At 39.8% G+C, this 16,651-nt stretch overlaps 1 protein-coding gene across 7 annotated transcripts in view; it reads left to right on the forward strand.

Moving 5' to 3' along the window:
* Window positions 1–16,651, forward strand: part of ATP8A1 (ATPase phospholipid transporting 8A1) — a 231,874-nt gene that overhangs the window by 190,883 nt on the left and 24,340 nt on the right. For 6 of the 7 annotated variants that reach the window (XM_019413074.2, XM_019413061.2, XM_019413077.2 and 3 more), the window contains 3 exons: window positions 1,207–1,268; window positions 4,453–4,509; window positions 5,437–5,544. In XM_019413074.2, the coding sequence (XP_019268619.1) occupies window positions 1,207–1,268; window positions 4,453–4,509; window positions 5,437–5,544 (227 nt within the window). Of the gene's footprint in view, window positions 1–1,206; window positions 1,269–4,452; window positions 4,510–5,436; window positions 5,545–11,781; window positions 12,039–16,651 lie in introns of those variants that run through there. The other variant, XM_019413084.2, reaches the window with a different exon arrangement.

Consider the following 16,651-nt stretch of genomic DNA (forward strand, 5'->3'; position numbering starts at 1 on the left):
ACACTTACAAGTTTGTCCCCAATGTACTCATAAGACATAGCACGGCAGCTCCTATATCCCTAATCATGGAATACCCCCACAGAGGGAAGGAGTCCTCTCTATTGCCAAGCCATTAAGCAGCCCTTCCTGACTACTTGTACCAAAAACTTTAGAGAGGGTAGAGCCACATCATGGAGCCCCTACCACGTGCTCCCAGTACTGACACTGTGCTTGGTGCCTTACATATGAAGCCTCATTTTAATCTCAGAACTCCTCCAGGGTGGTTCGTTTCACTTCATCTTTTAAGTGAAGAAACTGAGTTGGCTGGAGATTGATTATACACCAACGTGATACAATTAGTCACAGAACCAAGCCCCAGTCTGTGTCGCCCAAACTCACCTGATTATTCCTTCTTTTCACACCAGTGCCACTCTGCCTGGTTCATCCCATACGTTAACATATTTTGTCCTTGCACGTGAGACTTTGAATAAATATTGTTGCCTATTTGTATAAATAGGATATCGTATTGCCTATGCCATGAGTTTTACATTTTTCCGTGGTGCCAATGATATGATTATTCATTTATTTTTATTATTTTAATTTTTTTAACAGTAATCATTTTTCTTTGTTAGCTACCACTCCCTTCATCTAAAGCCACATTAGTTAGTCATTTCTGGGATAACAAAATACTTTAAAATATGCCCCTAAATTCAGCCAGACCTTCCAAGAGCTATATGCCTGGAATCATATTGGTGCCCTCAGTCTTCTGTGAGTTGCATTTATGAATCCCTTTTGGACCAATGCCAACAACTTTATGAAGAGAAAGTACGAAGCCTCCCTAAAACCTTCATCTATATTGTTAACAGAGTTCTTTATTAAGGGTTCAGGATGCTTTCCTGTCTCAGTGTCCATAGCATTAGGCTTTGCTTAATACTTAGTTCGATTTTTTTTTCCCCATCTCATGGATCCTAAGAATTGGTTAACAAGTCGGTTTTCCTCCTTCATGTTGGCTTTTGGAAAAATTGTTTTCACTTTGTGACCCACATTCATAGCGATTTTGTGAGACTTCTTACAATTTTTTTTTAATTCGCTAGTTGCTGGCTCTATTGTGTGCCACTTGGTTCCCCTTCTTTTGTTTAACACATGTAAATTGATTTATATTTGAAAGGATTCTGAAAGGACCTCATTTATTTTCATTTCTAACAAGCCTCTCTTCCTGTCATACAGGTACCGTATTTGGAAATGGGAAAACCTCCGATTATCTGCTGTTGGGAAACTTTGTTTACACGGTGAGTGCAGAACATTTGCCTAGTTTGTATATCAGATCAAATCCTTTTAACTGTGTGCACTGCTGGATCTAGAGTTGTTTACACTTCCCCTTAAAAAAGAAATAAGATGAGGGGCACCTGGGTAGCTCAGTTGGTTAAGCATCTGGCTCTTGATTTTGGCTCAGGTCATGATGTCGCGGTTCATGGGATTGAGCCTCGTGAAGGGCTCTGCACTGACAGTGTGGAGCCTGCTTGGACTGTCTCTCTCCCTGTCTCTCTGCCCCTCTCCCACTTTTGTGTGCTCTTTCCTTCTCTCTCTCTTTCAAGAATAAATCAATTAAAAAATAATAATCTAAATAAAAATGAAAATAGATGTTTTGACTATTAAGAGGTTTTTTTATGTTAGGTTCTTAATATGTCATTTGGGCTCACTGACTTTACAAGACTTTGGTTGCTATTCTCAGTATTCCCTCTTTACTCTTAGTGCCCCCCATTTGCCCTTTTTCTCTTCCTTGTCTCTTTTTCCTCATTTTTATTTTACTGCCCTTAATTTTTTTTTTTTTTTTTTTTGGCTTTCCTGAATTTATGGCAAATATTATCATACTGTTCTTGGGTATTTAACCAGTAATTATTCTAGAGTCTCATGATGACTGAAATGGGAGAGGAATCACTCTTTAGGGACATTTCATCCACACAAGGCATGGAACCCACTGTGTTAAGTCACTGTCCAAACACTTACAGAGGACACAGACATGCATGCAATCCCGTTCCTGCCATAAAGGTCCAAAAAATGTTTTAAAACCACTTTAACCTTAAAAGTCAAAACTATTACTTGACTGCTAATGCCCGAGGTCACGTGGTTGGTGTCTGGTAAGTTTTCTACTCACCTTCAACTCTGAATTCTCAGGCCAGCATTCCCTCCTCTCTAATCCTGTGTCCCTGTCCATGACCCCCCGATGAAAGCAGTGTGCTGCTCCAAATACTAAGTGGCTGTCAGTGTGGCCGGTTCAGTTGGTAGAAAAACTATATTATGATGCTTAAATATCAAGTGTTTAAGTTACTGAGTGATAGGATGTTAAGGCCAGTAAGTAACAGAGGGATTAAGTTTTTTCCAGAGGTCTTCTTTCCATTGACATCAACCAACTGAAGTAGTGACAGAGAGAGAAAGTGTGTCGGGTCAGGGGCGCTGGTGACTTGGTCTCATGCAGCGTGGGTGCCAAAACAAATAAGTAACTACTTGATAGAGTACGTTTAGAAATTAATCGGAGGATGTATCATGGATGTGTTTTAGGGACACATTCAGGCACTCAGGTCTCAGGAAGGTGTTTTTCTTTATGTCAACCTACGCCTGTTAGTTTTGAACTTTTATAGGGTTTGTTAATGAGCACTTACATTTTAAGAGTTTTATTTCTACAGATATTAATCCTAAATTGCCGTTAGATATCTTGCTGAGAAGGCCCACACGCTTCACTTGAACCTGGCTTTATGACCCCACGGGGAAGCCCCTAATGTCATTTGCAAACCCTGAAAGTGCCCGAAACGCAGAGCTAGCAAGCGTGCCCTGACCACCCGTGCGAGGCTGGTGTCACACTGCCACCGCCTTCGGTGCCCAGAATTCCTTTGACTACTGACAGGCTTTAAAACTTTTTTTTTTATACTTTTTAAATTTTTTTACTGTTTTCATTTTTGAGAGACAGAGGGAGATAGAGTGTGAGCAGGGGAGGGGCAGAGAGAGAGACAGAGACAGAGACAGAATCCGAGGCAGGCTACAGGCTCTGAGCTGTCAGCACAGAGCCCGACGTGGGGCTCGAACCCACGAACCGGGAGATCATGACCTGAGCTGAATGAAGTCGGACGCTCAACCAACTGAGCCACAGGGCGCCCCTTAGAACTTCATTTTTAATTATAAAAAGATAATAGCAGATAACAGTTCAGCGCCAAGCACTGTTCTTAGTGTTTTATACCCACACCCCTGTGAGGGAGGTGACCTACATCAGTCCCAGTTTACAGGTGAAGGAGCGGAAACACACATGTCAAGTAACTTGCCTCATGCCTTGACCAAAGTGCCTAATGGTGACACATTGAGCACAAGTAGTGTGACTCCAGGGCATGTCCAGTTAACCTTTGAGCCACCCTGTGGAAAACACAGGACACTTCATTACAGCAGGTTCCCTTACTGCAGAGTTAGTAGCAGAGTCAATAATGGGTGTGTGCATCACGGAGGGCATAACAGGCTTTTATATCCTAATCGGTAGGGTTTTTAAGTAAGTAGAGTTACAGAGTAAGTGTTTAAATTTCTAAACAGCCAGTTATATTAGAATTTTAGAATTTATCTCTAAAGTTCGGAAAGTAGAGGCTTTAAGTCTCATAGATGATATTTCTTTAATGTTTTTAAAAAGTTTTTAACTTTATTTTACTTATTTTGAGAGAGAGAGAGCACGGGAGAGAGCACAGGAAGGACAGTGAGAGAGGAAGAGAGAGAATCCCAAGCAGGCTCAGCACTGTCAGCGCAGAGCCCAATGTGGGGCTCGAACTCACGAACCGTGAGATCATGACCTGAGCCAAGATCAAGAGTCGGTCGCTTAAGTGACTGAGCCACCTTAGGCACCCCATTACAGATGATATAAAATAAAAAAATTTTTTTAATGTTTATTTGTTTTTGAGACAGAGAGAGACAGAGCATGAACAGGGGAGGGTCAGAGAGAGAGACACAGAATCTGAAGCAGGCTCCAGGCTCTGAGCAAGCGGTCAGCACAGAGCCTGATGTGGGGCTCGAACTCACAGACCGTGAGATCATGACCTGAGCCAAAGTCGGAAGCTCAACCGAGCCACCCAGGTGCCCCTAAAATCAAATTAAAGCACACTTGAATCCAAGTTACCGCAGGTTTGCATTCACCATTCACGAATTGTACAGGAAACGGCAGGCACAAACCTCGTGGATGGACCGTGAGGCTGTGCAGGTGAGGAGAGCAGGAATGGTGGCAGGAGTGTGATGCTGCTAATGGGCGGTTCTGAGTGGCCATGGCCACCATGTGCAGATAGCCCACCTGTTTCTTTGCTTGGTGCACATACAAGGCAAGCTGTGAATCATGTACCAGTCCCATAGTCTAATTCACAGTGTAATACTTAGTCTTTATAAACCTCACTTCAATCATTGGAACTGTCACATTTATGAAATAAAATAACATTTTCCCTTCTGTCTTAGTTTGTGGTGATAACCGTGTGTTTGAAAGCTGGATTGGAGACCTCATATTGGACATGGGTAAGAGTGTCTCTCTCCACAACCAAGGCATTTCACGTTAATTTAGGTGTTAACTGTGAACATTGTTGTTATTTATACTAACTTTGTGTATCCCTGTTCCCTGGTCCCACAGTTTGTTCATTGTGAGGGGTCTTGGGTGGAAGGAGGAGAACTGGGGATTCTAGTTTGTCTGATTTGGAAACAGTGAATAAAGAAAACTAAAGTAGGTTTATTGACCACAAGAGTTTCAGAGCCTTGAATATATTATTGTGTATTGTGAATATCCCAGGAAGGAGAGAGGCTTCCAAACTTATTTGACTAAGAGTCTTTTCTTAGTAGAATGTGTCACAAGATGCATTTGGCGGAAAATCCACTGGAAAATCATTATGAAGACCAGCAATATTAGCAAAAATTTGTCCTCAGATATTTGTAAATACCCAGTTTGGATAAAAACATGTTCCAGTTTAGAACATTAGTTTTGCAGTATCCAGGTAGAGAGACCCAAGAAACAAAAAGAAATGAAAGTTTGATGTTCAGGAGAAAGATGGGCACAAGAAACGTGGAGCTGACCGTCATCAACATACAGGTAGCATTCTCCCACGTGTCTAACTTCTCCCAGAGACAGCATGCAAAGTGAAAACAAAGGAGGTTAAAGATGGTAGCAGATGAAAAAGAGGAGATTCAGGGGAGAAAGCCCCCGAAGGAGACAGAGACGGAACACTTCTAAATGCCAGTAGCACAAACATCCTAGCCGTGGTTGGAAGACATTAGCATTAGCCCTGATGAAGGATCTAGTTAAACACGCCCACATCATTATTTAGAAATTCCTATAGATACTATTTGATGGAGGTAGTAAAAAATTAATAAGGGAATTTGTGAAAGCTTCATTAGTGTTTGTGGAGCCGACCTACCTAAAAGTCACGTGACTCAGATTCTCTTCCTTCACAGTTCAGCCATATTGCGATTTGGGGCAGCATCGTACTCTGGGTGGTGTTTTTTGGAATCTACTCATCTCTGTGGCCTGCTGTTCCGATGGCCCCTGATATGTCAGGAGAGGTAATGTGTCCTGATAACTCCCGATCCAACTAATCTTAAAAATTGGTGTTCATTAACGAACCTTGTTTGGCATGGATTTGTATTAAAATAGTATTTGGCCATTTAAAAGCTATTTTTAATTTCCACAGTTGCAAGTGATAAATCTTGAGAGAACATTTTAAACTTGGACATTCTACTTAAATCTGACTTACCCTTTCAAAAGCCTAGCTGGAACACTAAAATGTGGTCAGGAGCTTTATTCATGTTAAGAATCTCCATCTAGAAGATGCCATTTTAAAATTAGACTATAAATCCACAAATACATTCTGAATCAGAGATTTGGAGAAATGGTTAGCTGATGTCTTTGGGACAGTCTGTCATTTCTTCTGTTATCTCTCATTCTAGGGAAAAGTGTACCGTCACTAGATTAAATGCACTTTTAGAGTCGTCTTAATGAGATTGGTTTAGTTTTCATTTTGAACGAGTTAGGGCATCTGACGTTTCAGCCTTATCACAGTCCATTTTCAATTCTGTCTTTTAGGTTCTGGTTACACTGGTAGGAATTGAGTTATTAGGTGTTCATGGGGGAGTGTCACAAGATCTCCTTTCCTTCAGAAGAGATTCCAGCAGTAGGAGGGTTTATGATTTCAATTGCAGGAAATTTGACATAAAATGTATAAAAGAAAATGTGGAAAACATTTCAGGATTTCCTGTGACCTCACAGTAACTTGCAAATCAAGGAAATGTGAGCTCCGTTACAGTACATTGTTGTCCTGCAGCCACAGGAAAGATTTCCAGTGGTTTCCATGGATTTGTTGCCCCTAAGTACTGCCTGAGTACCTTTCACTTTTGACAGTCTGGTTTATAGATCATTTTCATGAAATTTTATCTGACAGCATCCTGCTTTTTATAAATTAGCAGAATGCAGACACGTTTGAAAAAAATTTTTGTGGTTCAATTTATTAGAGAGAGGTATTATATACTATTACAGCAAAACCAGACGTATCAAGGAGCATGTACTTCCTTCCACCAGAGGTGAAGGCCTCTTTGGAAACATGTACTATGAACTCTGGAAAATTTACAGCATGTATTGTGAGGAAAACAGAAAGCTGTGAATGCATCTGCTTACCTTGCTTAGAGTCCTTTTTTCCTGAAGAAGTAAAATCAGAGACTATGTGTGTCTGAAGATACCATTTGGAAAATCAGTCCTTTGTTTTTATTTGATGTTCTCTGTCTCACCGGACCTGCTTTTCCCTGAGGTTAAAATTCCAATTCAATATCATTTTCGTTAGACCTCATTTTACCTCACTTCTTAATGTTTTATCTTCAAAATGAATGTCACAGAAGATGTTGAGATTCAGATAGTTTAAGCCACTGTAGCCAACAGCTTTGATGACAAGAACAGAGTCTTTGACCACCTACTTCTAAAAGAAGTGTGAAGTTTGATTGGCTTTTTGCCAACCAAATATAATTCTACCCTTGCCTGTAGAATTCCTGGTATTACCCACACAGAGAACTTAATATCATCTCTTGAGATTTGCGGTGATGCTGTGTTTAATTCAAAGTGAAGTGAATGTCAGTACTCCATCACGTTTCTCTTCACTTCACATACAGTGGGAAGTGCTAACAGGGATTCTTTTTCTTGTTATTACTACCGATTCTTTGAATACAGTGTTTAAATACCTGGGGCTCCATTGAAAATATGAAAAACGGATTAATTTAGCTGTAAACTTGACTGTAAGACTGTTGAATTTATTCAAAGAAAAGAATACTTTAAACTTATATAGTACTTAGTGCTTACCAAGTCTTTTGCTGTGTGTGTGTGTGTGTGTGTGTGTGTGTGTATGCACGTGTGCAAATGAGCCTCATGGCAACTGCCAAAAAAGAGTTTAACAAGAATGCCACTCATATTCTCAGGGATAGAGAATTTACATTTACTGTTTCCTGGGCACTAGGGTTAGATCCCAAGAATATTTGTAGCAATACTCAATTTTTTGGACTTTTTTTTAAGTTTATTTATTTATTTTGAGAGAGAGAGCATAAGCAAGGGAGGGGCAGAGAGAGAGAGGGAGAGAGAGAATCCCAAGCAGGCTCCATGCTGCCAACATAGAGCCTGACGCAGGGCTAGAACTCATGAACCATGAGATCATGTCTTGAGCGGGAATCAGCAGTCAGATAATTAACCAACTGAGCCACTCAAGTGCCCCAGTTTTTGAACATTTTTATTATGTGTAGAGAGTCACTAGTTCTACTATAATCCAGTTTAATTTCAGAAAGAAGCAACTACCCTTAGGTTTACATTTTTCTAAGCTTAAAATTCTATATTTCAGTCAAGAGTGTAGCCAGATACATAGCATACATATATACAAACATGAAAATATATGAAAAATTTATTTATGTACCAATATGTATACCTGTATGTATTATACCACTTATATATATATACCATATATATATATATATATATATATACACCATATATATACCATATATATATATACCATATATATATACCATATATATATACCATATATATATATATACCATATATATATACCATATATATATATATACCATATATATATACCATATATATATATATACCATATATATATATATATATACCATATATATATAATATGTGTGTATATATATATATGGTGTGTGTATATATATATATATATATATATATATATATATATATAAAAAATACCATTTTGCTATGAAAGTTAACAGATGAATAAATAAATCTTATTCAAGATGGCTGGCCAATTATACACACACACACACACACACACACACACACATATGTGTGTGTGTATATATATATAATTGGCCAGCCATCTTGAATAAGATTTACTCATCTGTTAACTTTCATAGCAAAATGGTATTATATACTACATATATATTATTGAGTGTTACATATAGTAATATATTACTATAAATAACATCAGGATAAGTATAAATATTAGCATTCCTCAACTCGACATGTTTTATGTGACCCACATAATGAAACACGGGGCCCGGGGTAGCTCCCGGGATTTAAGGCTCCTCCACAGGATTCGTGGTGTGGTGTGTAGTAACTTTCTGTCACAACCCCTACCGAGTCTCAGTGTCTAATTCCAAGACTCTACCCAAGGACTCCAGTTCTTTCCTATATTGATGTGGCAGCAGTTTCTCCCAGAACGAAACAATCAATTAAATATGTATGCATGTTTGCTTGCCTAAAAGCATAATAAGGGCCCACAGGATAGTCCAGAATTCCTAGAACTGAAAATAATAGCCCTACTGGCCCATCCTGGTCCAGGTGATATTTTAGGGGATGGTGATACACTGTGTGGCATCAGCAAGACAGAGCAGTTATTCAAAAAGGCAACCAAGGTTCTAGGAAAAATAATATACCTAGTGTATATTAAATACTTAGTGTATTGAACACTGTATCCAGGGAACTTCTCTAAATACTTTATATGCATTCACTCAGTCAATACACCAACTATTTGTTGAGATCCTTCAATCATTCAGGCACTGCTCTAGACACTGGATTCATTAGGAAATAAAACAGACAAAAACTCATGTACTTCTCAGCTCACTTTTCTAGTGGAAGAAGACAGACAAATAATTAAGTGAAACATATAGACAAGTACAAGTATTATAGAGAAAATTATAGCAGGTAAGGAGGGCCAAGAGCCAAGATTTCAGTCGTGTTTCCCATACAGCCTAATGGCTTTTACTTGTGGCCAAATCAAGAGCCAAAGTGACTAGATCTGACTTAGGTTTTCATGGCAGGACCATGGCTGCTGTGTTGTAAACCTTTGCAGAGGTTATCACAGTAACCCAGGCGGGAGATCGCAGTGGCATGGGTCAGGAGGACAGCAGTGGTGCAAGTGGTCAGATTCCAAATCTCCATTAAAGGTAGAGCCAATTGGGTTTGCCAACAGACCAGATGGCAGGAGTGAGAGTGAAAGAAGCCAAGGCAGACCCCATAGTGTTGTCTGTGAATTTCGTTAGGAGTGCTTGTCCTCTGTTCCCCGGATCCTCACTGCAGACTGGTTATAACCACTCTACAGATGAAAAAGCAGAGATGCACAGAAGATACAGAGGCAGATTTCAGCACAAATAGAACATCTAAAGAGCCAATATGTAGTGACGTCTAGTGGTAGAATAGGATGCTGGGCTCATTGAGGAAACCCTTTCTGTGCCAGTGGGCCACCAGTGATTCTTAGGCAGAATCTATCATCTGCACATCCAAGGCTGCCTTCCAACTCCTAAGATTCAGATTCTCTGTGTGCTTCTCTTCACTCAGTTCTCTCCAGAGGAACATCTTAAATGTTGCAAGGGCACAGACTATTTTGCTCTAGTTAACAGGATCTCGGGGTGCAAATTGTACACAAATTAGGCAACTTACAGGTACAGGTCTCATGCTTCTATATTCAGCTTGATGCATCTTCACACATAGATCAGGATTTTATAGTCCTTTCCAATCTACATTCTTAGTTCATCATTGCAGCCCATCTGAAGACAGAGTTGTATCTTTCAACATGTTGAAAGAAAATCCTTGCAACACTAAGAAGGGAAGGGAACCAACATTTACTGTGCACACACCATATTCTCCAGGCACTTGTGTTTGATTTCAAGCATTCCTTGTTTTATTTAAACCCAGATAATAAACCTTTGTGGTAAGCAAAACAATAGCAAGTGACCTAGAGAAGTTACCCCAGGTTTTCTTTTCAAATTCTGGTTTCCGCTAACATCCTAAGGATCGAAATACCTTCTCTTTGGGGCCCTTGATCTTCCTTACTCCCAAGTGGGAAAGTCTTTTTTTTTCTTTCCTTCCTGGAATTATGTTGCCTGCACTCCATTGATTTCTCTGATTTATCTATTTCCTGGGATACCTGGGGCCCTCATCAGTTTCCCTAAGTTGGCCAATTACAAAATTCCCTCAGTTGGCCCATCTCTCTTAAAAAGTCCCCAAATTTTTAACTATCCCTTTTCAACACCTACCTAACTTCCTAAATACATTTATAGAAATTCCATCTCATTTCATAACCTAGACTCTTGGCTCTTCTTAACAGTGATACCAGTATAAATAATACCATTCTCATTTTTAAAAATACACATAAAATTGAAAACCCAATCATCCCATTATCATTAGAGAATGTACGGTTGCCACTCTGATGGTAATAGGTCCTCATTTACTGAAGGCCAGTCACCGTTCTAGCACTTTCCATGCCTTCACTCATTTAACACTATGAATATTTAATACAACCCGGTGAGGTAAGTTGTGTTATACATTTCACAGACACAGGTGGTTACATAATGTTCTCAAGGTCACAGAGCTTTGAGTGAGCTGAGATTGGAACTCAGACACAGTCTGTACCCTTAACCTCCTTACATACCGTTCTCTGTTTCTTCTTACGTTTTTTCTCCCATCTCCACTAAGGCCTTTCCTGCCAGCCTCATCAACTTTAAAGATGTTAGATGCCTTTTCCTATCAGTGCCACCAGTCAAAAGACTTCCATCTGGTCAGTAAACTAAGGAATGTGTTGTCTGTATATATTATTTCTATCTTCAGCTGTACTCAGAAGCTACACTCATTTATCACAGATCGGGGGTTCTTTTCACACCATCAGATCACTTCTTTCCCCCTTACTTCAGCACATTCTACATGCGTGAAGTTCCAAAAATCTGTCCCCCAAATATCTCAGAGTTTAATGCAGTCTTCAGTTACTCCAGCTACAGCCAGATTGGGTGGCTCTCAGTTGGTGGCAGGGTGTTCCCATTTGGGAACATTCCTTCCTATAGTTCTGCACTTTGTTTCCATTACAGTAATTCTGCATCTCTGTCCAGAATAAAGATTCGACGATAATGATTAACAAGTATTCCAGTACCACAGATATTGAAATATTAACTATTACGACCGAATATTGATATCGGAGTGGGGGCAGTGGATGATGCAAAGGTAGAACATCTGACGATGAGAAATTATTGAGGAAAGGAAAAAGAAAAAGAAAATAGTGTGACAGGCTTGGCTGTGACTTTAAATATGTCGCTGTCTTCCTCTTCACAAATATGGTTGTGATTTAAGAGAAGGACTTTTTTTTTTCAGACCTGACTTGTATTTTTTCACACCAGTACAACAATTTATGGGGCAAGGTAGACCCTGGGGAGAAGTGTTATGTTATATAAACATATGCTAGCCTGCTTTTCCGACTTGTCTAGATGATGTTACTGAGTTTTTTGGGTTTTTTTTTTTTCCAGAAGAAAATATTTTAGTCACTATGGTTAGTACACCAGATTAAAAACTGAAAAGGAAGCTACATCGAGGATCGTTTCATATCACAATTAATACCAGAAGCTTAGTATCGGCAAAACTTTTAAATTCATCGTGGCTTTGCAGACACGCACTGTAAAGTCCTCCCAAGCGCCGTCTGGTTCTGCTTTCCCTGGCCTAAGGGATCTATAAAACTACCGAAGGAAATTGAAGTTAAGGAACAAGCATGTGTTTTACAGAATTTCAGATCTCTTGATTGAGGTTGGTAAAGTCTCTCTGAAAAACAATAAAAATCTTTGTTGAACTCTTTGGTGTCACCCCTGTAGGAACGGTATTAATAAACAACATTAGTGTTATGATTTTCCTAAATTGTGCCGTTGCCCACTTTACCGACACGATAAATTACTTTACGTATGAGGAATTTCCTGGTTGAAATAGTCCTTATTCATCTATCAGCTTTTAATTACCTAGATAGCATGTAATGATTTATTGGTCACAAGACCAGCCCTTGCCGATGGGGTGGGACAGTGTTACGATACGATGAAGCTTCATCCAAGTTACTGTGCTTAGCCAAGGAGACTAGAGGGAACAACTACGCCGAACTCTCTCAGATGTTCTTCAGTGAGCCAACAGTTGGGAGCCCATCCAGGAAAACATGCCATTGGTCAACAGCCCTCATGCCCCTGACAGTAAATGAGACAGGCCAGACTTTCACAGTCCTTAAGGCAGCTGGTTGCATAGCCATTTCCAAGCCCATTTTGTAGAGAGAAGCCTACGTAGAAACACGAAGAAGCAAAGAGAGCTATGGATATGACAACTCTAATGGCAAATCAGGACATTTTGAAATTAGAGCTCTCCTTAGGGTCCTTACAAGAACTGGCATTGCTTTCTGTAGGTACAGCATATTTTCCGATAATGCAGGGCAAATGTATATTGAGTGACTAATGTATGCCAGGCTTCATATTAGGCAGTGGAGGATACAGAGATGAATGGAGTTGGTTCTTTCCCTTAAGAATCTCATTGCTAATGAGGGGCGCCTGGGTGACTCAGTCGGTTAAGTGTCTGACTTCAGCTCAGGTCATGATCTCATGGTTCGTGGGTTCAGGCCCCATGTTGGGCTCTGTGCTGATGGCTCGGAACCCAGAGCCTGCTTCGGATTCTGTGTCACCCTCTCTCTCTGCCCCTCCCCCGCTCACACTCTCTCCCTCAAAAATAAATCAACATTAGAAAGATAAGAAGAATCTCATTGCTAATGATGCGTGCTGATATCATAAATGTAAGAGATGATATGGTACACCCAAAGTGCCATGGCAGTGAGCAAACCACAGGAAACTGAACAAAGCCTGCTGTTAGTCTGGCAGAGCTCTGACTGTTCTCTGGAATCATTTCTTGTATTCATTCATTCCATAAATGTGTGTTGAGTGTTTAATGGGTGCTAAGCACTGTGGCTAGGTAATCAGTTAATTAGGCCAGATCCCTATTAGCATGCAGATTGAAGGGACCAGGGAATGGGAGGGAGAAACAATCACTAAGTCAGTTAATGCGTGACTAAAGGTGATTTCACAAAGTGATAGAAAGAAAACAGGATAATTTGCTAAAGGGCAGGACTCTAATGGCTGCTCCAAAATGGTCTTTTTGAAGAAGGAATGATTAAGCTGAAACTTAAAATGATACGTGCGTAAAGAACAGCATTTCAGGACTGAAGGAACAGAAGGTGCCCATGCTCTGAGGCAGGAATGCTGGAGTGGAGAGGGTGGGAAGGAGTCAGTGAGATGGGCAGAGGGCAGATCACCACACCCCCAAGCTCAGCATTCTCACTCATGAGACCAGCACAGCTTGTTTCTGGATAACAGGCCTGGGATTCCATCAGAAATGCTCGTAAAGGAAATCACAAATGTCACTGTATGATCTGCTTCAGTAAAGCTCATAACTGAACACGATTGTTTATCTTAAGATAAAGAGATCATCAGTGAGTGGTCAAAAGCTACTTTGTTCCATGTTGTCCCTTCAGCTTCCTAGCGTGTATCATCCATACCAAGTTATTTTATGGCTTTTTTTAAATATAGTTTATTGTCAGATTGACTTACATACAACACCCGGTGCTCATCCCAACAAGTGCCCTCCTCAATGGTTATGGCATATTTTTTTGATATTAAAAAGGGTGGATTAAATGATAGCAACTTATTTCTCTCTCATGTAAAAGAAGTTTAGTGGTGGCAGGCAGTCCAAGGCTGGTACGGCAGCTGCACCATCATCAAGAACCAGGTTTCTTGTATTTGCTGCACTGGCCAACCTTAGTGTACTTCCTCATAGTCCAAAGTGGCTGCTTCAGCTCTAGCCACTTTACCAACATTCCAGCCAACAAGAAAGGGAAGAAGAAGAAAGATTAACCTTTTATCTTTGATGCTCTTTCCTAGACAGCACCCACCACATTTCCACTTAGATCTCACAGGCCAAGAACTAGTAACACAGTCACACCTAGCTGCAACAAGAGAGCCAGAGGAATAGAGTCTGAGCTAGAGGACAAAGTGTCCAGCCAAGAATCAAGTGTTTGCATCTAAGAAGGGGAGAGGGGATATACTGGGGAACAACTAGAAATTTTTGCCATGAAAGTCAGTAATTTTTCAACCTAAGCCATTTAACAACCTTTCTGTGTCTTTCTTATAGCTGAGTGCTTTTTGAATTTTTGAGTTTCTTAAAAATAATTTCCTAAAAGAGATGCTAACTATGTGACAGGATGGAGGTGTTAGCTAATGCTAATGGTACCCATTTTGCAATTTATGAATGTATCAAATCAACGCATCATACACCTTAAACTTACATAATGTCACATGTCAATTATGTCTCAATAAAGCTGGAGAGTGAATTTAAAATTTTTTGAAAATAATTTTCTACAATCTGAACTATAGGTCGGCATGTTTCACAGATTGTGTTACTAGTAATCAAACGATTGATGTTTTCTGAGATAAAGAGCCATCACAAAATTATAAAAACCTGCAGGAATGAAAGAAGAGGTAAACAGATTGAGCACTGAGATAATGAACCCTGTCTTACACAACTTCCCCTGGAACATCATAACATTTTTAAATTATCTCTCTTATAATAAAAAGAATATTTGGTTACTAACTCGGTTCTCATTTTTCTTGTACTTTTAAGTTTTTTAAATAGTACAATAAGATTAAAACAAAACAAATTCTGTTCTTAATTATTTTCACTGTCTGGGAACTAGATCCCTAGAAAATAAAGTTTCAGAGCTACATATATCCTAGCGCTCTTGATTCCTTTTCAGAAAGATTATTTTGCATGTTCAGCTCTCAGTATATACGTGTATAGAGTGAAATTTTACTTTCCTTTTTTAAAAAAGTTAACTTATCAATTCAGGTCCCAACTAACTCTTACTGCGCTGCCTCCGAACATCTTTCTTAATCGTTTATTTTCTCGTTACTCCCTTTGCCAGAGGGTGGAGATACAAAGTCTGCTGCTTGCATCATACAGCTAGATGGAATATTGGTTCTGAGTCCCCCAGGGTGATCGCTCCTGCTTGAGCCCCTCACCACCATCCTGAAATGTCCACTGGGAGGGAAAGTGCATAAATGCTATGAGCTGGTATCTAATTTGCATATTTGTCTATGATTTGGAGCCATGTGCCTATTTGCTAAGAGTTTTGATTGTTTATTTGGAATATTCCAAGCCAAGGGTTTCCTTTGTCTCTGAGTAAGCAAGAGCTTCTGGGAATAATTGCAAACATACTGGAGTTTATTTGAAACACCCTTCTCCTTAGTTATTTTCTGGGTGTTCTGCTCTGTCTGTTTTTATGGAGAAAGTAATAATTCATCCTATGTAAGAGCCCAAGTCAGCTCAATACAACTGAGATTTACAGAGTACCTGTGTGTCAAGATCTATAATGGGTGTCAGTGGATCATTATGTGAAAAAAGAGGGTCCTCTTGGGGAGATTGAGTCTTGTGGATAAAATAACAGATCCACAGGTAATTATGATGGATGCTAATTACCGTGATCAGGATACACAGCGGCTAGCAGAAGAGGGGGAGAAAGACTTTCCAAGTAAAGGGCAGCCCAAGCAAAGAAGGACTTTGGGGTTGCTAAGGTAGAGAATGTCTGGAGCTAGAGCTGAAAAGTTAAGCAAAGACTCGGTCACAGAAACCTCCTTAAGTGTCATTAACATCATTACTTTAAGCCATGGCAAATGGCTTTTCATTGTGATGAAATACATAGTGTTCTAGAAAGTACCTGAAACCATAGAATAAAGATTTGGGTCAGAGGGCGTGATAGATAAATGCTAATAATAAACTACAAGGGGTGAAAAACATTTTAAATTTTGACGCGAATATAATATGATATAATTGAAAATTTGCAAGAATTTTTTTCAGCTAAAATAAGACATCAAAGACCTTTCTCAGTAATAAGCACCAGAACATGGAACTTGGCATGTGAATTCCTCTGTCTTTGGGTTTTATCAGAGGGAGGTTTTGAGCTACACTATCCCACATGTGTAGCCCCTGAAGGATTTCAGTGGAAGTTCATGTCTTCAAGCCAAAGTTCCTATGAGCTTGAAGTTTCTCTGTTAGTTAAAGTATCAGGTGGTGAATGTACCACTTAGTGCCGACCCAGTGATCCTTAGTTACCTCCAAATCCAACCCCACACCCAGGTACCACAATTAATTTAGACAGACAGGCTCAAGCCTCTGGGAAAGCCTCACGCAACTTAGAGACATTGACAGGGTCACACCATGGTGTTTCCCAAGCCTTGGACACAGAGACATTTTCAGAAACATTTGCAAGTTTAAATTCAAATGGCACAGTAATGTCCGAAAGCAGTGTTGATTTTGATGAGCCGA

The sequence above is a fragment of the Panthera pardus genome, unplaced genomic scaffold (genome assembly GCF_024362965.1).
Source record: "Panthera pardus isolate Hobbes unplaced genomic scaffold, ASM2436296v1 HiC_scaffold_13, whole genome shotgun sequence".
Lineage (NCBI taxonomy): Eukaryota > Metazoa > Chordata > Mammalia > Carnivora > Felidae > Panthera > Panthera pardus.